At 38.9% G+C, this 24,474-nt stretch overlaps 1 protein-coding gene across 1 annotated transcript in view; it reads left to right on the top strand.

The window, feature by feature from the left end:
- cspg4 (chondroitin sulfate proteoglycan 4) overlaps positions 1-24,474 on the top strand; it is a 57,437-nt gene that overhangs the window by 29,023 nt on the left and 3,940 nt on the right. The window contains exons 2-10 of the mRNA XM_026311982.1: positions 4,164-4,327; positions 5,875-9,420; positions 11,095-11,283; positions 11,452-11,727; positions 15,113-15,289; positions 21,109-21,307; positions 21,659-21,790; positions 22,518-22,678; positions 23,959-24,142. Of these exons, the coding sequence (XP_026167767.1) occupies positions 4,164-4,327; positions 5,875-9,420; positions 11,095-11,283; positions 11,452-11,727; positions 15,113-15,289; positions 21,109-21,307; positions 21,659-21,790; positions 22,518-22,678; positions 23,959-24,142 (5,028 nt within the window). The remainder of the gene's footprint in view (positions 1-4,163; positions 4,328-5,874; positions 9,421-11,094; positions 11,284-11,451; positions 11,728-15,112; positions 15,290-21,108; positions 21,308-21,658; positions 21,791-22,517; positions 22,679-23,958; positions 24,143-24,474) is intronic.

Genomic DNA, 24,474 nt, shown 5'->3' with positions numbered 1-24,474 from the left:
CTAGATGGCACTGCATAGGTTTAAATTGATTGATAAAAGTACCATTGTTACATTTGTGGAAAGAATTTGGTTTTTGGTTAAATACAAACACCGCAGATATGTAATTGCAGTCAAATTATTCAAGACTATCTAAATTTTATTCAACATTGCCTGAGTACCTAAACATAACCATAAAAAACATTAACAGACACCTCAATACTCAATCAGTTTTGGCTAAGCACCATATACATATGCACACATTTGAAGTAGGTCTGCCCCTACTGCTTCACCTCTCTGTGTCCCACTGAAAAATAATCTGTAAAAATTCCCAAAACAACAAAACTATCCATTATGCTTCAGTTCTTCTAAAAGTGTTTATATTAAGAAATTGAATATTATAGGGGAAACTGAATAAAGAAATGGGGTGTTTCCCAATTCCACATCCTCAGTTATAGCTCCTCTATGCAGCCTCATCGCTCTTCAGAGCAGCGAGAAGACTTTCAGGACATGCTTCATCATCCTTCATCATAACAAACTTGAATTACTTCAGGATCAACCATATGTGTAGTTTTTGTATTGTTTTATGTAGCACCATGGTTAGATGGCCACAACGAGACACAGAAAGACATGCAAATGCTACATACTGTAAAAAAGCCTCGAGCTAAATGAGATTCATTCCCAGAACCTTCTATCTTTGAGACAACGGTGCTAAACACCGCTCCACCATGCTGCCCTCCAATATACAAGTAATCATTTATATTATAATGTATGTTCAAATTTCAGAGAGATGATATCTGCAGATAAAACTGGAAAACTAATATTTGTCACAAGTGCTATTGACCCTTGTGATAGATCTAATTGCTCATCATTGTAATGCCTGTGCTGCCATATGGTAAATACTATTACACTCTTAAAAGCTCTCCCATTCTATCTATGTTTAACAATACCCTGTCCTTCATATAACTGTATCTAGAACACATTACGCCCTTTTGTAGTAGGCACAGCCCAGCAAAGGAAACAAATGACCAACATAACCACTATTTATAGTCAAGCCAGCCATGGTTTGACCATGGGTTACATAAGTAGGTGGTTTGTTTGGATTGCAGGCAGAGTTACCATGGCAAAAGTATAGTAGACAAACACACAAGGAAGGTATCCCTGCTTCTGCAGAACATTTTAAACAAGCAAATAATATTATTTGAAAGAAATGTGGACTCTCATGTTTATAAAACAATAGCAATGTGTGTTACTCTATTAGTTAAGCCAGACTAGCCTAGACATCAATGCAGGAATTTAAGCTTCAGGATACTATGCATGTGATTTAAGTATTATCCTTTGTAAAAGAAAATTAGGGCAGCAAAAATCAGCATCCCAAAAACACAAATCATGTCTTTTGGCACATCTTCACTGAAGTGAGTCTGACTCATCGGCACAGGACAGTCACAGGACACAAATTCAACTGAATTTCTTCAATATTGTTGCACTTGTGGTCAGTGTCTCTCTCCTCCCCATAGCTATTCCAGACATGTGTCACTAGATTGAGACCAAAAGAGGATGGAGAAGAGGAGGAGGAAAGGGAAAGAAAGACAACAGGGTAATTCATTCAGTCGTCCGTGAAAGAGAGGAAGACTGTTTCCACTGAGCATTATAAATACAAGCACAGTCAGTCATCAAATTATAGCCATCTGCATTGGCTTGAGACCAGGATTCTGCTTGACACACAATAAAGTAGTGTGATGAGGGGCGTGGTAGCTGAAAGGGATCAGAGGCCGTTCTCTTAGGTGGTTAAACCTCCACACACAGATTGACACCAAGTGTGGAAGCAGCTTCACAGCTCAAACTTATACTCTTAATGAGCAGGGATGATCCTTGACAAGTGATGATACCTTGTCAGGAAAATCACCCATCATCTCACCAATCTACACCCAGCCACAAAGCTCTGGAAAATGGCAAATATATGAGGCTTGTGATGCACAGAGTTCAAAGGCCCTTCATGATCATGTTTTATTCATCCTCTACATTTGATTCCCTTTTTGCATACCTGTAGTGTGAATACCAAATCAGCTTAACCAAGGTTCCAGAAACAAAAGTGCCACAGATCAGGGTATTTGTACAGATAGCATATTGAAAATGTGCTTTTCCTACATGAGGCCTATTCTATACAGAGCTTTACAAAGCTTAGCTTAGGGACTAATGAATTCCAGGTCCATGTACATTGCAGAGAGTAAAACTATTGTGTGCATCATTAGAAAATGTGTTCCTTTTCCTAAAGGCAATAGCAGAGAGCTGAATCTGAACCAGAAAATCCCCAGGCAGAATTGTCTTGGCATCACTCTCTCCTTCAGCTTTTTATCCCTATGCTCGGCGAACAATCCAACAAAAGCTTGGGTTTAAGAACCATGCAGCTCATTGCGATTTTCTTTGTTAATGCAATTGCGTATTAAAAAAAAGATTCTGCTCCACCATTTTTCAGTTTCAGCCTGAAGGCTCCTGAGCAATTAGTACTTGTCTTTCATTTGGAAAACCTTAGCCTTACCAGAAACTCTCTTAACTGAACCATAATAGCCTCTGGCACAATCAGAACTGACAATAGCCTCTGCAAAGTGACATTGTGAAAATAAATGATGTGTAACTGTGATCATTTCATTTGATTCACTAATACAAATGACATTTGTATGCTCAGCCTCACTCATTGTGAATTACCAGGATAGATTTAGTTTTGCTGGTCTTCACTTTTTTTTCAGTTCATTGTTAGCATTCACACAATGTGGTTTACAAAATTCAATATGTGATAATGTCAAAAAAGAGTTTCCTGTGATATTTATTTCTGAGAGCCAACAACATGGCTTTTCTCTGGCTGCAGGACAGCAGCAGTGTTTAATCGAGAGTCTCTTTGTGTATTTAGTCGTGTGCTGAGACCGTTCATCATTGACTTTGTTCATGACATAGCAGCCTTGGAACTCACAGCAAATGCCTCTTAGTAAAATCAGAAAACCATGGGCATGATGATTAAAGCTTTGCTTTTTGTCCTTGCTGACATAAAAATTATTGTCTTTGTTTAGATTTCTAGTGTTTGTTGCAGGTCTCGGGTAGACAGGTTCATTTATAAGATGGGAAACCAAAGGACAAATCTACCCTTCAGTGTTTTAAAGGAAGCGTGGCATTAATGTATACCCAACATTGAGGGATAGGGACCTTCAAAGTCTTAAGAAAACACTTTGTTTCATTTATAGCTATAAATCTATTTTGTATCTTATCTTCTATTTTCTGATCTATCTGTGTCTGAGAGGTTATTCTATGAGATTTTTGCGATCATGAGATCCAGCCCACCATCCTTCTCAGCTACTGGACTCTACTGTTGAATTTCAGGGAATATTTGGCCCTCATGATCTCTTAGGAATGTTCTAATTTTCTCTCTGATTCTCACTGCATTGTATGAGCAGAAGAGTGCCTTCTTCACTGTGCTCCAGTGACTTTATGTCTTGAACCTTCACACCAAGGGGACGAGTGGGTGGCTAATGGAAAGCCCCCTTTCTGTATCTCTTGGCAAAGGGCATGGAAAACCCATACTGAGGAAATAGGGTCTTGGAGGTAGTCCAGTTTAATTTCAGAGCATGTGCACTAGGAAATAATTGACTTCCTCTATGGTTTACCTTTTGTCAAGAGCCCATAGAGCACAGTCCAAGGCAGGTGGCTGAATTTGCATATCATTGGAAATGAGAGAGCTCAAGCCTGGGAAATCCTGCACCCAAAGACTCTATATGCCCAGAAAACCTTTGCAAGGGTAATAACTGATGTCTTAGTGAGCTAATCCCTTTGAGGGCAGAGGAGGTCCTCTTCAGCCAGGAGCAGCTGGAGGACACCTGATAATAAAGAAACCCATCCTGACTAAGGGGCACTGTAATGTGAGGCTCTCTAGACTTCAGAATTGTCAGTCAACAGTTGTTGCGTGAGCCCATAGCAACACAGCTATCTTTTTGTTTTATCCTAATGTAGTGAGCCATGTTTTGTTCCCTCTATATAGAGTGAAAATTATCAGGTTACACTATTTTTCACTACTGCAATTTTGCTGCCATTCCTTGTCAAAGAAAAAAAGACAAAAGTGGGGGTTCAAAAGACCACAGAACATGTTTCAAGTATATTTCCTATCTTTATGTGATAAAACCTATTTTCACTCTTCACAGAATCCTACTTTGGGGACAGCTTCTGCAGTTTACAAGCCTTCCAAGATGTTTCCACATTCCAGCTGTCACTACAGATCAAGACGAGTCGGCGAAGTGGTCTACTGCTCCTGGCTGCAGGAATGGAGGACTACCTGTTCCTTGTGCTCCAAAATGGGAAAATAGAGGTGAATGGTATTTTTAGACACTGTAAGATAATGAAGGTTGGTCAGTCCCAGAAACTGGAAAAAATGGTACGAGCTTGATTGCTTAACTCTTAAATCACTTGATTTGCTATGCCAGAATTAACAATCGTTGCACTTAACATTGTTTTAGCTACACTGACATAAAGATTTGAAAATTACTTCAACAAAATAAAACCGTAACTAAAATATTACTATCCATCCATCCATCCATCCATCTTCTGTACTCGCTTTTTCCTGAAAGCCAGGGTCACGGGGATCTGCTGGAGCCTATCCCAGCTCTCTCTCGGGTGAAAGGCAGGGGTACACCCTGGACAGGTCACCAGTCCATCACAGGGCCACATAGAGACACACACAAAGACAGACAACCTCACACACTCACACTCACTCCTACGGGCAATTTAGATTCACCAGTCAACCTAACATGCATGTTTTTGGACTGTGGGAGGAAACCGGAGTACCTGGAGTAAACCCACGCAAGCACGGGGAGAACATGCAAACTCCACACAGAAAGGCCAGGTTAAAATATTACTAAATATCACTAAATTTTCTCAAAACAAAAATTTTTGAATGGCCTAATACACAAATGGAAAGACGGTGTTACTTTCAGAAAAAAGTAGGATGTTAATATTATTTTCCTACACTTGAAAAGCAAGTACAGGAAGAAATATCATAATCCAGTGTACATACAATGCTCCACAAATTACAAGAATAATAAATATGTAAAGTCATTGTCAAAGTAAACCACCATTATTATCATCTCTCTATTCTCTATTATTATCTACTCACTTATCAGCATATTATACACATGTTGAACACATTATGAAGCTGTATACTAGACTGTGGAGAATGTGACTTTAAATACAGTTTTGGGAGTCACAAGCGTCAATACAGGTACAGTATATGACACAATCCATCAGCTGCCACTGTGAAAACATCCTACATTAATTTTTATTTTTCTGTTGTCTTCTCTAGTTGTATCACTGGAATGGGAAGCATGACATTTTGTATTTATTATTAATTGCCTGACAGCTCTGAAAAGCAGCAGCATTAGCATCACGTGTGCTATCACGGAGATTGATATTGATCTCCTCTGGAGGATAGCACATATTTTCGATGAAAACTCAAAGCATGTGTATTATGAGAAATAATACCTTTCTTAGAAAACTGAGGTATCCTGGGGGTTGTAGAAGACTGCCTGGGTCATAAATGCCAATGATTTGATAAAATTAAGCTTAGACAAGTGTTTTTGAGTCTAGAAATGTTCATGAACGTATATGTAGATCAGAGTATTTGAGCTGGTTTGATTTGCCCATTCAACAGAAAATTACATGGTTATAAATACTGAACAACGTTCTTGTAACAATTTTCATGCCTTACATACATACATTAGTTCTGAATCCATTCCATGTTTTGGTCCTCTGTAATGACTCTCCCAAACAAATGTGCATTAAATATCCTACATGGCATAATATAAAAGTTGAAATGTATGTATGTGTTAAAAAAAATCAAATGTTTTTGTTTTCCCTCAGGCAAGAATGAACTTGGGATTTGGTGAGGTGTTACTGTCCTCATCTCAAGGAGTACAACTGAATAACCTACTGGACCACAAAATTTCCCTCACATTGCAAGATGGAAAACTTACCATGATAATTGATGATCTCTTTCCAACATATATTCCTATGAACCATGATGTGGAACAGCTTAACATTGACCTGGGTATTTGGATTGGAGGAACAGGAGACCTAGACAAACCATACCTCAGCAATGCCATTCCCCCTTTCCGTGGGTGCATAACTCAGGTCAAATTTGAGTCCCACCAGTTTGATATTCTCAGCACAGCATTTAAGCATTGCCATGACACAAAGGAATCCTGCAGCACTGAGTTTGAGGCAGGTGATGGTGAGGCAATTAGTTTCAGCACTCCTGATTCATTTGTGTCTTTCCCCACCTGGAGTGGGGCTATTGGTGCCCAGCAGGTCCTGGAGTTCCTAATGAAGACCACAATTGATGATGCGTTATTGGTTTTCCACCCAGGCCGAGAGTCAGACTTCATTGCTATTGGTGTTGCAAAGGGCTATCTCAAAGGTATGCTGGATCTTGGTAATGGCATGGAGATACTAGAGAATACTCAGGTGAAACTGGATGATGATCAGTGGCATAGAGTTAAAGTTCAGGTGAATAAGGATTCTTTTGTCATTAATGTTGATAGCCAGTTTTCCTCCACCCCTCTTGATTCATCACAAAAATTAGACTTGGTGGGAAACCTGTATTTAGGAGGCATCCAGGGGAAAATGAAGGAAGTTTTTCGAGAGAGTGGATCCTTAAATCGTGCAGAGGAGGAAATAACAGCTGAATCCTTTATTGGGTGCTTGGGGGAAATCAAAGTCAATCAGAAGCATAGAAGTCTGCAAGATGCTTTGGTGACCAAAGATGTTCATGTTAAATGTGAAGGAGAGGATTATGACTACTCAAGTTATTATGATGCAGAAGCAACTACAACTTCTCCACCTGTTCGCATCCGATATGGCGATATAGACATGGATGAACAGCATTGCTACCCAACAGATGACACACCAGCGATATTCAAAAATATAACACGACTTCTTGATGTCACCCCATTGTTTGTGCCTGAAGGTGGAGATGTTTATCTTGATGTCGTCAACTTAAACCCTACATTTGACCTCAGTGCTACAGGAATGCATGAGTCTCAGATTATCTTCACTCTTCTAAATGAGCCCTGGTATGGCCTGGTTGATATGAACATTAACACAAAACACACAAAAACGTTCACACTTCTTGATGTGGTCAATAGGAAAATTAAATATATGCATGATGGAAATGAAAAGCATGCGGATCAAATTCGCCTAGAGGTGGTTGTGCACAATAATGGCCATCTTCCAGAATGCCTAAGAAGTCCACGTGAATATGTCCTCCCAGTCAAAATTCTTCCTGTTAATGACACACCACAACTTACTGGAGGAGAAATCACCATCACAGAACATGGCAGGACTCGTTTTAGTCCCAGCCTTATCAAAATCATGGATTCTGACACCCGCTGTGATGAATTAGTAGTAACTGTAACCTCAGAGACTTCCATGGAAGTTGGTTACTTAGAAAATGGTCAGAAGCCAGGGAAAAGCATCTCTGAGTTCACTTGCAGGGACTTGAAAGATGGGAATATATATTTTGTACACAGAGGGGGTACTGCTGCTGAAATTACCTTGGAATTGTCTGATGGAGAGTCAGTAAGCAAAACAACTACTTTCAAGTTGTCCATGACACAGCCACATATGACTCTTGTCACTAACACTGGCCTTCTTCTGTCTCAAGGAAGCAACTTGTCCATAGGTATTCAAAATCTGGCGGTCCTTGCTCATCCTCGTGATGGAGATGTCATGTATAATATCACACAACCTCTGAAATTGGGAGAACTACAGATTATGACAAGTGATGGAATGTACAAGCAGGTTACAACTTTCCAACAATCTGATCTGGAACAAAACCGCCTTAGGTACATCAGCACAGACTCAAGTGACCAGGAAGATGTTGTGGTGGAGCGTATTCAGTTTGACACCCACCTAGGGAAGTTTGCTCTTTGGAACAACACTTTCTTAGTAAAAATTGTCCCTCCACAAGTGAAAGTTTCTAATCTGGTTCCACTGGAGATGGAGGCTGGTGAAGAACAAACAATCGGTCTAACAAAGCTTCAAGCCCAAGTAAAAGGAAAAAGCCCAGATCCTCAAACTGTTAAATATATCCTTATCAAGCCTCCAACTTTGGGTAGCCTTCAGATGCTAGATAAAAAGTTAGCTGAGGGTGACATGTTTACCCAGAAGGACATTTTGGACAATACTGTTAGGTACAGAGCCTGGGTGCAAAGAGCTGTGGACAGTATAGATCAGTTTAAGTTCAGAGTCTTTGCTGAAGATCATTATTCGCCTTTGTACACCTTCCCAATCAACATCATTGCCAATGCTGATAGTCCTGTTTTGACTAATGAGAGACTGGATGTTTTGCAGGGTGGTGAGCATGCTCTGAACAAAAACTATCTTTGGATTCAGTCAGCGAGTTCAACAGATTTTGTTTACCGGGTCACACAAGAGCCAAAGTATGGACGACTGATAAGGGACTCCCCCGCTGGACAGCCTAGATTTGAGGGAGCAATTAGGGTTTTCAGTAATGAAGACCTCCATCTTGACAGGCTTATTTACAAGCATGATGGCTCCAAGACAAGCAGTGATGAGTTTCATTTCTCAGCCTTTGATCAAAGCAAGGCTAATCAGGAAATATTGAGTGCTGTTTTCAGAATATCAGTTCAGTCCAAGAACGAGCATGCTCCTCTGAGGGTTGTGGATAAAGTTTTAAATGTGGTCCGCCATGGTCAGCGTCTATTAACAACTGATGTCATACAGTTTAAAGATGATGACTCGGATTTTAATGACACACAAATTGTCTATGCTCGTGAGGGTATCCTGTCAGGCAATATCGTCTCAGCATCGAAACCATCGCAGCCTCTTTTCCGTTTCACACAAGCTGATCTGCAAGATAAAAAAGTTCTCTTCGTTCACCACGGAGCAGATCGAGAACGCTTCCCATTGCAGGTGTCAGATGGCTTTCACAAGACCACCGCGCTGCTTCAGATCCAGGCGAGTGAGCCTTACCTGCGAGTGGTGAACAACACAATGATTGTCATCGACCATGGAAGCACCAAGACCCTTAACACCACCATTCTGAGTGCTGACTCTAATATGGACATCAGAGATGATAGCGAAATCAAATTCCAGATTACATCGCCACCCAGTGATGGCAGAATTATTGTGAGTGGAGTTGAAGCTTCAGGTTTCACCCAGGAGGACCTGAAAAAAGGTGTTGTGTCATATGAGCATAATTATGAGAGTTTGAGGTCCAAGGACTCCTTCAGATTCACTGTCCAGGCACAGGGGCATTCAGAAGATGGCATGTTCAGGATTAAAATATTCAAGCAAGGTTATCTCTCTGAGCCTGTGGTGATAACCAATGATGTCATCATTTCTTATGAGGGCGAGCACACCATTATCAACCAGGATCATATCAAGGTAATGTTTACTGACTGGGAAATTAAAGTATGTTGAGCTAAACTGATTTTTTTCTGGTAGCTTTCCAATAGTAAGTGGTGACACGTTTAACAAAGCTATAATTTCATTTCATTTGCATATCTTATTTAAACTTTTCAACACAGATCACTATTCACTCAGGAAAGCACTAAATATTTATACAATTTGGCAGTGATTATATGACAGAGCATTATCTATTTCAAGTTTAAGATCTTTCACATGACTCATCCAAACATACTGCCCTGTTTTAAACCCTGTCTCTAATCACCACCACATGAAAGTAGAGCTAAGTATGACTGTACAGTTTCTGCTTTTAATCTAGTTAGGTACTAAATTACAGTATATTAAGTGTGGAAAACAGAGTTGAAGTATCCCCTGAGGAGCTTCTTGAAACCCATTGTAATTTTTAAGATCAGTCTGCCTTCACTTCATCTTATAAGCAATTAATGAGGTTTAACTTGTGGGTCCGTTAATAATATATTCCCTGTATATATTGGCTTAAAATAACAAGCCACATTTCTGAAAGTGAAACTTTCTTAGCTTCACAATATTTCATACATTTTATCCTATCCCATCTAAGGTATTGACTGGAGAAACACCTAGACACCTGGTACACTACTAAAATATGTAATGAAGAAAGCCTTGGCAGAACAGCCTTTACAAGAGGTCAAATATGGACCTGGATTCTGGAAGCATTTACAGTGTGTGTCCTTACTATGAAATGGAAAGTAGTATGGTCTTCTGAAATACTATCAAATGCAGGCATGACTACTAAACACTAAGGCTTCAGGCTCCAGAGTTTATTACAACCTCTCAAAGAGGGATGACCATAAATCTGCCTGTGTGTAAATCTGGTGCGTGGCTTTAAAGGCTGCCAAATGTCTGTTTTTAGGATTCTCTTCAACATATTGTCCCACTGTGTCCCTACCCCATGTAATGGAGTACAGTTCAGTACAATTATTAAATTTAAACTATGTAATGTTAACAGAGCATTATTTCTGTATGCAACAAATGAATGTAGTGTACTGAAATTTGTGTAGCATACTGAGCACTGCTGCCAATTTGAAATGCAAACTGTTTTGCAGAGTTTTATAAGTTGATATGCTTTGCCAACTGTTGCTGGAGAAGTTGCACAACCTTCTGCTTTTTTTTTTTGTCAGCACCAGGTAGTTCCTCTATTTTCAATTGGCAGATAACAGCATCTACCCTAACCATGCTTCTAAAGTCAAGCAATTGAAGTATTCAGTAAAGCATGCATCTGAAAGCATGCATTTGAATTTTAAATAAGACTGAATGATTTACTGTTCCTTTATGGGAGGAGAAAATGATCCTGCCTCCCAAGTTAAATCATACATTAAAAAAAAACATTGGTTTATATGGAAAATGTATTCAAGTGCTAAACAGGGCTGTTTATCTTAGCTCAGTTAGCATTTTAGAGATACTTGGCTTTCACCGAACTCTATGTAGGCTGGTATTTTGACCTACAGCTAATTAGTGTGTGTTGAATGCTACTCTAGATGGATATTGTTGTTCATCATGCTACCTGTACTCTATATATTTGTATATATATTATACAACAAGATTGATGTATGAAAATCTGTTAAAATGCTGAATTGACAGTTCCTTTTATCCTTCCATTTGAACTCTACCTTTTAGGTTGAGCAAGCTGATATTCTGCCTACAGAAATGGTATTCACCATTAAGAATCTTCCTCGGTTTGGTCATGTGGTCAAGCTGACAAACAGTTCAGACACCACAGTTTCGCCTGTCCTCGAATACATTCACACCTTCACTCAGGAGGACATTAATCAGGGACACATTCTCTATGTGTCTGGAACCATCCAGGTTTATTATCATTTAATTTATTCTGTTGTAATAAATCAGATGTTGTCACTTGTTCACTGTCATAGTCACACTGAGAGTAAAATTAAACAGACCTCTCATGATGATGGGTCTAAGGCAGAAGATTTATTTTTAGTGTCAATAACTTATTTGAAAATCCATCTTCTTCAGGACAATGACGCCTTCACAGTGGATGTCAGTAATGGTTTTACCACAGTGGAAGATCTGGACATCTCTGTGAACATTGTCCCCCGGCTCATCCCCATCCAGATTTTCAACTTTACAGTGAAGGAGGGACTCAGCAGGGCAATTAATGTAGAGATTGTAAACATCTCAGATCCCTTCTACAGTTCAGCAAAAATCGACTTTGTTGTGGAAAAGCCGCCAGAGCACGGAGGCATCCGCTACCTGGATGGAGATGAACTTACTTATTTCACTTGGGAAGAGGTACGTAGTGGCATGATAGAATACATATAAATATTATGCATTCACTTACAGTACATGTTCCAACACAAAATATTATCAAAGATCTCTAAATCACATCACATCTATCACATCTTGCTGCCGCCTCATTCAGATAATCTAATACAGCCTTTCTCGTCGGTGTATCACAATTGGTTTTGATCCCTTTTAAATCCCTTCCCCCAATAACTCTCAAGGACTTTTTAATCAACAATCAAGTAAAGTTTTATTGCTCAATAATATGGTACTACAATGCTTGGCATGATTAGCTGCTAGCTAATGAGCAAGGTCATTGATTGTTCATTGGTGGCTAATGAGCCAGTTCTCGACAGTATGCATTATTTTGACGTGTTATTTCCATGGCATGCTTGCACCATATCCTATGCTTCAATTAAATTAGCATATTCATTAATGTGACATGCCAACATTATCACATATGGGAGTAGTGTTTTTTTAGTCTCCACTAAGTCATGATGAACTATCTGGTTCTTTAACAGCTGAATGCTCAACTATGTGCACCAACTAGCTGCTCTGTCTGCTGTTTGTTGCTGGGGAGGCAGTGCACAGTGAATTTTTGGGGATGTCAGTGAAAACAGTTGCCTGCTACTAGAAACAAAATTGATAAGAGCTGGGTGATAAACCAAAACACCAGAAAGACAGAAAACACTCCACAGAACCAAGGGTTACTGCAGAGTAGGGTGATATGCATCTGTGAATTTGTCATTTTGAGCAACACGTTTTCATAGAAAAGTTTTTGTTATCTAATATTAATGTAAAAAATGGATGATAGCCAAATGTTTTCCCTTCCCTTATTTTCCCTTACTGACTTACAGCCCTGGTGGAAAAATGTTCAACTCAAAATTCAGCCATTTGTTTTTGCCCTTCCTGATTATTGGCAGATAGAGGCTTTACAAAACAAAACTTTTATTTACTAAATGGTTGGCTCCACCAAATGTTTAGCATATGTGTACCAGATGTATTGCTAAATCCACCAAGCTAACACTTTAATTAAGGATTAAATATATTTGATAAATAATTTCTTTAAAACAGTGTCCATACCCACCACATGAAATTCATTTGAGCAAATATTTTTTTTAAATTTTGTCACGTTGTGATAAAAGGTTTTCAAACGACTCCAAAGAACTCGATGCAAATTTTATCTCATCATAATAAATCCAGGGTGCCTGTAATCTTACTGTAAATAGAGGTAGTTGTTTAAGAGGGTTACAGCACAAGGTATCACTATGGAACTTTCCCCACTTACTACTGAGTGCTGTTTTGGATTTGTTGTGTTGTAGCAGATAGAGAGTGGTTGGAGGGTCTGGGAGCTACTGCAGCACAGTCATCTGGTCTCCGTCCATGTGGTTCAGAGGCCTCAGCTTTAGGAAAATATTAAAAATGCGTAAGTCATGGAAAAACTGCATTCTGAATGGACCACAGAGTTTAGTGGAGCTAGCTAGACACATATCTTATAGCTCCTACATCTAGCCATGGTTTGCCTGTGTTCCTCTCCACTCTGCTGAACCATTGTGGAAAAACTGACAAAGCCTTTGGACTGACTGAAGCCAAAATAAACTGGCCCAGTATATTCCTAATGTGTAAGAGTACACAAACTGCCTGCTTTTTGCTACTTCAAGACTTACTTATACTCGTGCGGCTCGAACAAGTCTAGTGCATGGCATTGATTACACTGGCAGCAGGGAGTCACAAATATCATCATATGCCACTATGGAAATGTCACAGAGAAGAAAGCATTTCTTTATATTTCTTAGAGACTTTTTATGTGTGGCCTGTGTCAATTTTCTCAAATGGTTACCACACTGAAGGATAAATATTCAGGTGTTTGTCAGTGCAACATATAAACCAGAGTGTAATTGTTGTAAAATTAAAGTCAAATGTGTGTGTGTACGTTTCTCTATGGCAGGTCTCCCCCACCCCTTAACTTTAATGTTATTTCAGGCTCTATTAGGCAAGTGGGAATGGACACTGGACTTACTGATGTGTGTAGTAATTTTGTGATAAACTCATCATTTGAAGTGGCTCAATGAGTTTATGTAAGCACCATGAGGGGTGAGCAGTGGGGAAACTGAGAGTGGCTCAGGCAGAAGATCTATATGAACACTAACCACAAGAATTTGAAGCAGCATTGTGTGAAAGACAAAGTCATGTACACATTCTATAACATATGCTGTTTTGAGTATGTCTCATAAATCTGAGGTATTTTGCTTTTATAAACCTATGCTTTAATCATGTTCAGCTCTCCATCAGGTCTTCATTAGTTCTTCCATCTGTAGAGGACTGTTAAAATCTGCACAGCCATATTTCTTTTCAAGAACATGAAAACTAAGGGACAAACTAAGCAAACCTCTGTGCTTTATATTTCTAATTTTCCAAATACAGTAGGCAAAGAGAAGCTGAGATTTTACAGCAAAAATGAAAATACAATAAATAGTTTAGTGCTATACATCCATCAGTAAATCTCAAGGCCATGTCTCCAACAACCACCCTCTGTTTATTGTCCCAGTGAGCAGGCTGGTTGTCTTGCTGACTTTCCTGATCAGTAATGATGATGGGGGTTGTTATTCTAGAAGGATACCAGTCATATGGGATCCATTTAGCTGTTCCTGCTCTCTGAAGCAGAGCAGGAACCAGCAGCTTAATGGCTTTGGTCTACACAAAGTTCCAAATGTCCTGTTTGCTTACAAGCAGGAAATCTGTAAACGTGTCAAAAGTATCAGAATAAAAGACAGAATAAGGAAATTATGTGATCCAGATAGGATTAAAAGACTTAGAAACAAGAATACAAGATGCTGGGTTGAGATTTCTCTTCTATATTCAGACAGTCAACAGAATTGTCTTGGCTCAGCCACAGGTGCTGTTTTCCATCTAGCTCACTTGACACTGGATGACTGATTCCTTTGTTCATCTGGTTTCCCTCAAGCATTTGTCCCACAAGGGATATTCTCCTTGTTCCTGTGCTGCTGCCAGACTTTAGGACCTGATTATAGCTCTTATCTCAAAACTTTGCAAAGATATATGATCTAGAAAAACAAAGCAACACTATATACAATGTAAATTGACTATTATAGTGAAACTACTGGAATTTCCTTTACCAGAGAAAAAATCCAAATACTGAATCAAATTTTAAAAAATGTAGCTTTTCACAAGTTTGAAATAAAAGCAGAAGTTTCTCCCAGTTGTTACTGGAGAACCAGAATGTTCTTTGGATAGCAGTGTTAAGAGATATAGTCACAAAAACTTTTATTCCACCTTTTAGGCTCACTCAGCCAATCTCTATTTTATAATGTTTCTGACCAGTCAAACCTGATCCAGCACTGAGTGACAACTGGATCCTTTTTGTCTTCTCCAGGTGAAACTTGGACACATCTACTACATGCATGACAGCACAGAGAGCACAGAGGACAGATTTATGCTCTCTGCCTCAGCTTATGAGATTGAGCGCCGGAGCGTCCCTGTCACCATTTCAGTGACTGTCATACCAGTCAATGACGAGCCGCCAGAACTGACACGTAACACAGGAGTGGAGGTAATGTTTTGCTTTTTCAAAGTGCATTAGCTGTTACTTATGCTTTCCTCTAACATACTGTTTGGAAATGTTGCTGTAGACAAATCTTTTATACCTATAAAATTTTAACTTTCGTTTGAAGACTTTTCCCTTTTAGTATGTTTCAACTGATGAGAATTCAAGCTGACTGTGAAGGAGGAAATAATAAACATTTTATTGCAATCTTTCAAAACACCTGAATGAATATTTTATGCTGAAAAGATGATGCTGTGGGGAAAATAACTGGCTTTCCTAAAGGTCCATTCCACTCTCTGCATATAGCTTTTCTATGTTATTTTTGTGCACATATTTGCTTTGCTGCAATACACAGGAAAAGAGTATAGCTTCACTAGTACATGTGTGATTGACAAGGTCCATCTGTTCCAGACTTTGCAGGATTGGTCTGAAGCCAGACAGAACAGCAGACTAATGGCTTTATAATGGTTAATGAGATTCTGACATGTGGACAATTTGGTCAGTTTATTAAAAAAATACCGCCTATTGTTTTATGCCTAAGTGCTTGAACTGTTTCTGACAAAAACTATAGGTTTTCATAGTGTTTAGCTAATTTAAGTTCCATGATGCAAAATGTCCTCTCTGGCCCTGTGGAATATTTTATAGCAGAGGTTCAAGAATAAAAATGTACTGTTGTGAACTCATATACTATCATAATTTTAAGCATTAATGAACTGTGAACTCTGAATGAACTCTGAGCCTTCTTCCATACATCCATACCGGAGAGTTTTCAGCTGCAGGTACAGTCCACTGTCATGAATCCTGTATGAACTACAGGTTAAATTCACTTCATGCAGCAAGTACACTGAATGCAGAGAATTTTCACTTAAGCAGTGAAGGATACTTCAGTGATGAAGCACGCTCCATCAGTACAACAGGGGCATCCACAACATATTTGTTTTTATAGAGCCATAAAATACAAATGAATTAGCATATCCTCATCTTGCCTGCTGGAAATGTGGCAAGTGAATCATGCAAGTCACATACCTATACGAAGGCAGTTATTCAATACTGTATGCAAACTTCAGATGTACAGTTTATTTATGCATTCTAATCGAGTCCCACATTTGCTGATATGTCAGTTTGCATCAGAACAAGGAATTAGGAAAGATATTACTATCACAGTAAGTATCTCTCTCCCTGCATTTTTAAGTTATATGCAATATAAGCAAAATCCCATATTAAATAGTCAAGGTTGATATGAAGGATGGCATTTTGAAATGTTTCTAATTGATTTTAAATCATCTAACATAACAAATTTATTCCATTAAATAATTCATGTGTATTCTAAATAATACTGGGTTTTTGAAACACTGATTTACATTAGTCATAAAAGAAAAGTTTTACAGGATCAGTGAAGGAGATTCTACTGTAAGAGTAGGCAGGCAGTTGGAAAAAGCCAGTGGTAATCAGCTCACAGAACTGGAAACCCACTGTGTCATTCAGCCCTCCCTGCTCTGCCTGCGGCTCTGCGGCTCTGCGTCTCCGTGGCAACCCATATTTTTGGAAAACCAAGATGGTTGACAAGACCGTGGCTTTCTGGCAGAGTGAGGGCAGCATCCAATGCCTGTGCCTTCTCTGCTGTGGCTGCAGAATGTAACATAATAATATGTGGATGTTTAACCCACATAGAGTCTGTGCTGGTCCAGCAGTACTTGGATTGATTCAAAGCAGGAAGTGTGTGTGTGTGTGTGTGTGTGTGTAATGACCTCTGTGTCAGATGATTAGATATGATAGCTAACATGGCCATGATCAAGCTCTGATCTGGAACACCATGGATCTCATTTTGCCCAGTATACTAATATTAGTATACAGCTGATCTTGATTAGGTTTATACTGTGGCTGCCTCTTGCTGCTTCTGCTCAACTTTGTAGGAGCAGAGAGAGAAAGCCTGAATCTATCTATCTGTCTGTCTATCCATGTATCTATCTATCCATGTACCTATCTACTGTATCTATCTATCTACCTATGTATCGATCTATCTAACTATCAGTCTTCTCTTTGATGTTTAACATTTTTTCACGATTATATTGAATAACCATCCAAACACTTTTTCTCTGGATGCCAGCCTAACACCCCTTGCTTTTTCTACATGCATACAGTAAGAATGGAGCCCAACCACCATCTTCTTTCAGCTTCTATCATCTTTTTTGTTGTTTCCCTGTTGTGCTGCTGTCTGTCTTACTTCACCCTCTACCCATTACAGAGTTAGGGACACACTAAAATTCAAGGTACTTCAACCAGCCAAGAGCTTGGATGCCTGGACAGTTTGGAATACAGCTCCAGATGTCTGACATCCCTCAGAGTCTTAAACATTTAAGGGATGCTGGTATCCTGTGGATTCATCAGCAAACTAAGTAATTTGCCTATAGCAACTCCTTCATTACTGCCTCCAAATAAAATATCAGCTGTAGTGTCCAATCAAATTGAAGTAGCACCCCATCCTCTACTAAATGCATTGATTGTTATATAAACCATCAATTTGCGAGGCCATTTTCAGATTAGAGACCCTAGATTGTCTGGTGCCTCACTGGGGTGTAGAGTGGGCCGATGTAGCCATCTAGTGTTAAGGATTGGGGATTGCACTGTAAAATAAAGGTCCATCTGAACTAGTGCTAACCATCTACTGAACATATTTATGTGACCACATTTTAAATATTGACACTTACATTATTTATAAAGACATTTTAATGTAATTTTCAGTAGAACTGTGGTGTATTACTGCACATTTCAGCAAAATAGACAATCCAGAAAGACTTAATTTTCAGATCTTTTCTACAAAATTAAAGACTACCTTCGTGGTTTAAGCAACATGTGCATTTTATATCAGCTGGCAGAGTAGTTATTCTCTCATTTTAATTCTGAAAACTACTTTTTCCTTAATGTATGCAGAGCTAACATGTATGTACATGCTCCCTTAGAATAGCTTTGACTGAGGTAGTACTACTTTCTGATTTCCTTCTACATATATGTAGATGCTACAGTTTGCATTTGTAGCAGCAGTAATAGAAAGGAAAAAAAACACGGTTGAAATGACTAGAAAATTTTGTGTTGCGACTGTGGTATAGTTATATAATGCAAACAGCTCTCAAAATAAGCACCATGTTTCCTGTTGCTTCTTGCCAGGAGACTGTACCCACCCAACAGCATCAGCTCTGTTAGTAGCGGTGGAAGAATGATGGTTGCGTATTGTAACACTAGTTTATGCCTGCAGCAATACTCCTTAATACTTAGAAATTGGCCAGGTGGGTGGTGCTGTTATCAGCTGAGTCATCTCTGCATACCATGTCCAAAGCTACCACAAGGACTATCAGCCTCTCATGTCCGATTGTATATGAGAGGAGGGATAAAACAGAATTGTGGAAAAGCACTGAGAAGTTGTCTCATCCAACAATGGATAGTGGGTGTTCTGCCTTAAAGCAAACTGATTCACTTTCACCCTCCCTAACAGAGTCCAGATTTGGCTCAAATTGTTTGGGTTCAGTCTCGACTCCCCCACCAGGGTTGTTCCTCCGAACAAAACATCAGGCTTTCTCCTGACCTGAGATGTAAACTGCCTGAAGGAGGTAGCCTTTCCCTAAGGTCTGATACCATGGGTCCTCTGCATCACACCACTGTTGATAAAAATACTATGCAGTTTGTTGATTTAAGCAGATATGGTGCTGTTGTCACCTCTACCTAAAATATTTTCGCAACCTATTAATGGCTTCAAGTGACGCAGAACCATCACTTCCAGTTGGATCATGTGACACTTCCCATGAAGGTGACATACCAACTGCCAAGCTCGTCCAGACAGGTTAGAGGTATCTGACACATGAGTGTATCGTCCTAAAAGATGTTCTTTTGCACTGATACCAATGGTAACCAATAGGGATCCCTGCGGTCTGATCATCCAAGCAATAGGACTCACTCTCCTCCAAGCTATGGTTTATGGATCCAAAACTCAGCTCCTCTGCTCTCCACACCCTGTGACGCTACTGTGACTGTACTATAGTGATACAATCAACTGTAGAGCAGCAGAAATTGCTCTGTGAATATGAACAGTACATTTGATTTAAATCCAACACAAGCCCTATTTGTGTTTGAAATTGTCAGCATGCAATCTACCATGAAAAAACCACAAAAAAAGAAGTGTATGACAAAGATTTACATATTTGAACTGTTGATGCTGTGTGGAAAGCTGATATATACTAACTTTGAGGGAGAGTAAAACGAAGTGGGACATTATGAGCAGTGGACTGTAAGGCAAATAAATGATTTGAACTTCACAGCCCATCTGTTATATTGGACCAGTCAAGACGTATCTGAAATACTAGTAGAGACTGCGCTTTGTTGTTTTTACAACAGCTCCAAAATTAAAGAATAAGCTCTAAGACAGCTGAACTCACATAGGGAAATGGAACATAGGGATGTCGGTTGCTCTTTTGGTGGACCACTTCAGGCAACTGTACTCATTATCAGGTCAAAATTTGAATTTGTCCAATACTTTCTTTTAAGACCAGATGTGTACAAAACTAATACCAGTCTTAGATTGTTTATGGCTGTTAGCCTACTGACACAACAGACAAGGAAATATTACGCCTGTTAAAATATGCCAAAAAGCATGTTAACATTCTTATTGTGAGGATTTTAGCATGGTGACATCAGCATTTAGCATTGCTGTTGCTTTGAGCTAAATCAAAGATGTGTAGATCTCTGTTTTTTAAATATAACTTTAAACCCTAACAGGTTGGTAATGTTATTTAGGGTATTACAGTAAATTAAAAAAGAAGAGCTAAATGACATTTGAAAATATCTCTGGTTGATGATGTGTCCTCAACATATAGTATCCTCAGTAAATCAGAACGCATCACTTTAAAAGAGGTTAGGTTTTAGGATTTACTTCATACTTTACTTTTTGAGTGGAACAAAATGTTTTGTGTATGTTATTTCTCTCTGTCTTACAAATAAACACCACAAGTCCATGCCCACTCTGTCAAAGTTATAATTAGCTTAGGGAAGTTGTAACCAACATATGGCACATTCAGAGAACCAGGACTCACTAAATAAAAAGTTTGTTACAGTATTTATGAAATAGAATTAGAAAATTAATTTTGACATACATATGATATATATGATATGATATGTCCTTGTATGTGGGATACAGCATATTTTAATTTCTAAATAACTGACTCTCCATTGGTGATATCTGAAGAATAAATATCTGAGACTGAGGCTTCTCTCCTCCTCCAGGCTTCCTGATTTCATTCACACTCGGGAGATAGAGAGTGAGGCATAGGCAGCCAAAGGATTTCGAGATCGATAGGCACCTCTTACTGCAGAGCACCCTCGGCTCACTCTCCCAGCTGATTTCAGCTATTTAAGAATGTCTTTCTGGGGATCTGGCCCATTTCTTTCAATTAATGCTTCTTTCAGCCAGCCAACCATTAGGAGTCCATTAAAGCCCCTCCACCCAGGCAGAGTCATTCAACCTGTGCTGCTGTGTTCCATCTTCTGATAACAGGAGCGTCTAGACTGCCACGGAGAAATAATTAACCTTTTAAATTGTTACTTTGGAGGTGGCTGTTTGTAGGATTTGTTTGGCCTTGTTTTAGTGATTAATTTTCTTTTCTTCATTTGTTTGTTTGCTTCTTTTTTTAGTTGTCTATCTGTCAATAAGTTTCTAATAATGTTCGGATAAACTCCTGACCCCTGGCTTTAATTACACTCCTCCAAGCATAACTTAGACTGAGTAGTCTAATGTGGATCTCTGTTTCTCCTTTCCCACTGTCTATGATATTTCACAGGTTCTTCCTGGAGAAGAAGCTGATATTACCCCCAGCATGCTTTACACTGATGACAGTGATACCCGCGCAGAAGAACTGGTTTACCATCTTGAAATGCCAATCAATGGGATGGTGGCGTTGAAAGAGGCGCCCGAGGAAAGCATCATGAATTTCACACAGGCTCACATAAACAAAGGAGAAGTCATTTTCATTCATGAGGGTGAGGCCACAAGGATGGAAGTAGAAATAAATCATGGCACATCCACAGCTTCAGCATATATAATTCATATATAATTAATATTGTGTAAAAAGTCTCCTGATTGCAACATTTATTTCCCCTTTCACTGTTAGAAATAAAAGTGTATTTTTCATCAGGGCCACACGGGTATAGTATGTTTTAAATTATATCCTGCGGCATAATTATGGTAAGTATAAATTAAAGTATCAGATAAAAGAAAGGCACAAAATAAAAACTGAAACAAAGAATGAAAGAAAGAAAAAGAAAGAAAGTCAGTCCTGTGGTAATCAGCTAAACAAACAACAACAAACGTCTAAACTTCTGTTCCTCCAGGTGAGGAGACTGGTGGTTTCAGTTTCACTGTGACAGATGGAGAGCACACTACTCCTCTCTACCAATTTGTCGTCACAGCCAGGCCTCTCACCATCACTATGGTAGCACAAGAGGAGCTTGTGGTATTTCCGGGTAAGATGCCAAAAGCCTGTAGATTTTAAGTTATGAAGACAGCACTCATGAATGCGTGGCATTCACAGCATTGTGTCAACAGATCTTTTTTTAGCCATTGTATTTATTGTGTGTTGTATTTGTGCCAAACATGCAATATACTGTATGGTCAGTTACATGAACTTTGTCAAACATCAGTTCTTGTATTGAAGAACACAGTTCCTGGGTTTTCTAGTGATTACACACTAATGAAAACATATTTATGTATAATATATTCAATTTCTTCTTTTTCACTCTAAATATTACACGATGAGCCTTTAAAAGACTTCAGTGTCCCAAAGAAAGATATTTTTACATCTGTACACGTGGTTGTTTTCTATTATCTTTTGAATATTTAGGAAGTTTTGGGGTTAAAAATCACCAGACGAGACCTTTGAAATTACATGCAGAAATCAGACTAGTACTACTATTTCATGAGCCAGGTGTCAGCACACTCAGGAATAATCTTCTTCTTGTAATAAACTCTACTTTTATCGTGACAGAAGAGATGAGTTGTCACATTTTTAAAGCTTGGATAAATTTTGGAGTGAAACTCTTCTGCATGGTAATGTGCATGAGTTACTCTAACCACTGAAGTTTGAGGCAGTACTAAACTCTGTTTAATTTCACAAGCTCAGCTATGCTGCCAAGAGGCCATTTTCCACAGAGTCATCTCAGCACTCAGAGGACCACATGTGTCTGTTCACAGGAACGAGGCAGCCCATCACAAGTGACAATCTGGGGGCTGTAACCAATGAGGATGGAAATGAGATAAGCTACTCACTTATCCGCCCTCCTCGTTTGGGCAGGCTCATCCTCGCTAATGACAGGAATCAATATGAAGAAATTACCCAGTTCTCACAATCACAGGTAATTACTTTTTCTGTTGTGGTGCAAAATGTGTGCTTCTGAGATATAATATAAAATTATTTCCAATCCTCCTTTTAAAATTAATCTTATACATTGACCTTTAGTGATTAAGTAAGCTATTAGTAACTAATAGGTAAATACTAAAACAGTGAAATACATTGATGAGGAGTATAGCTAATGAATGGACTGATGGATAATTACAAAGGGATGTTTTTATCAAATGGGTTAAAATACTGCTGTTACGATAGACAAAAGTCTATTGCATCCAATATTAATTGACAAACTATAGCTACTGAATAATGACTTCTGTCCCTACAAACAGTTTACAGTAACTCTAGACCAAAATTTACTCTAACAGAAGCCTATTGATACCATCGACCCTGTCTCCAGTATTTTCACTGTATGTGGGGCAACAACATGTTCCTCTTCTTCACCAGCAGGGAGCCTCGTTGAATATAACATTGTGCCATTGTAATGTGTAGGATCACCATCAGCATGAGCAATAGATCTATGTTAATAAGCTTTTAGTTCATGCAGTTTTCACCCATGACAATAATAATTGTAGGTCAGAATTGGGTGACCTCAGGCATGCATTTACCTTCATTACTTTCAAATAAATGTAACCATCAAAGCTACTATATATTTGGGTTGTAATGCCCCTGCTGTATGCTTGTGAGGTACACAATTTTAAAAAATGCATACACTTGTGCATACACCTCATGCCCAATATTTATCTGCCATAGCAAGCCAAGCATGAGCACAAATTCTTTCCCTCCAAACTGCTCCATTTAGAGTGCGACAGAAAATCTAACACTCATGAGCTGAAAACATTGGAAGTGAGATATTCAGCTGCATGTTTTTTTGTGTGTGTGTTCATGAATACTCGTGCATATTTGCGTGTCTGTGTGTAAAGACAGATGAAGAGAGAAAAGAGGTGAATTTAGGACACGGTGATCTCAGAGTGCAAACACAGGCCATTGCATTGCACCAGTTCAACTGAGCCAAACCACTGCCACAGCCATTTCAGTCCCCATTTTACTAAACTTTATAGTCGCTGGCATAGTAGATGTTTTAACAAAATATAATTTGAAGATTTCTACCTATTTATTTTAACATCAGTGCTTCGTTTCCATTTTTGGCTAAAAAACACCCAACGGAGGATACAATAAACTTAACCAGGCTGCCAGTGGGTATAACATCCAAAGGAGTAATGTTTATGATCTTAGTGAGTTTTGAAATTTATCGGGAAAAGTTCTGATTTTGTTTCTGCTGATACACAGCTGAAGTCAGGTGCAGTCTACTATGAGCACCAGTTACCTGAGGAGCCTTTTTGGGTGGTGAAAGACTCGGTAGAGCTCACTTTGTCATCGCAGCCAGCCCCAGATGTCCGTCACATCCTCCCCATCACCATCTCTTACTATGCCACTCACAGCAACATCTCCTCACAGCTGTGGAAGAACAGAGGTATTTGATTAAACAAGGAAGGAATATATTATTTTAATATGAGTAAATAACACATTTATTTTAATGACTATAATATATGTGTATCTAACTAAATGACCCTTCCATCAGAAAATCATGGCTACTGTGTACACATTTCTGCAGATGCTTAAATGAGTATCTAAGCTTGTAAAGCCACATTACACAGCTCTGACAAAATAATGAAAATATTTTATTTTATTGTATTTATGTTTATGTGAATAAATCCTAGTCACAACTTAATGACTTCAGTCATTCTGCTTAAAAAACAGTCCCTTCTGGCCAAAGTCGCATTGATGTTTATGATGCTTGGAGAT

Source organism: Mastacembelus armatus, chromosome 6 (genome assembly GCF_900324485.2).
Source record: "Mastacembelus armatus chromosome 6, fMasArm1.2, whole genome shotgun sequence".
NCBI lineage: Eukaryota > Metazoa > Chordata > Actinopteri > Synbranchiformes > Mastacembelidae > Mastacembelus > Mastacembelus armatus.
Note: the sequence above shows the minus strand (reverse complement) of the source record. Positions and strands in the feature narration are given on the sequence as shown.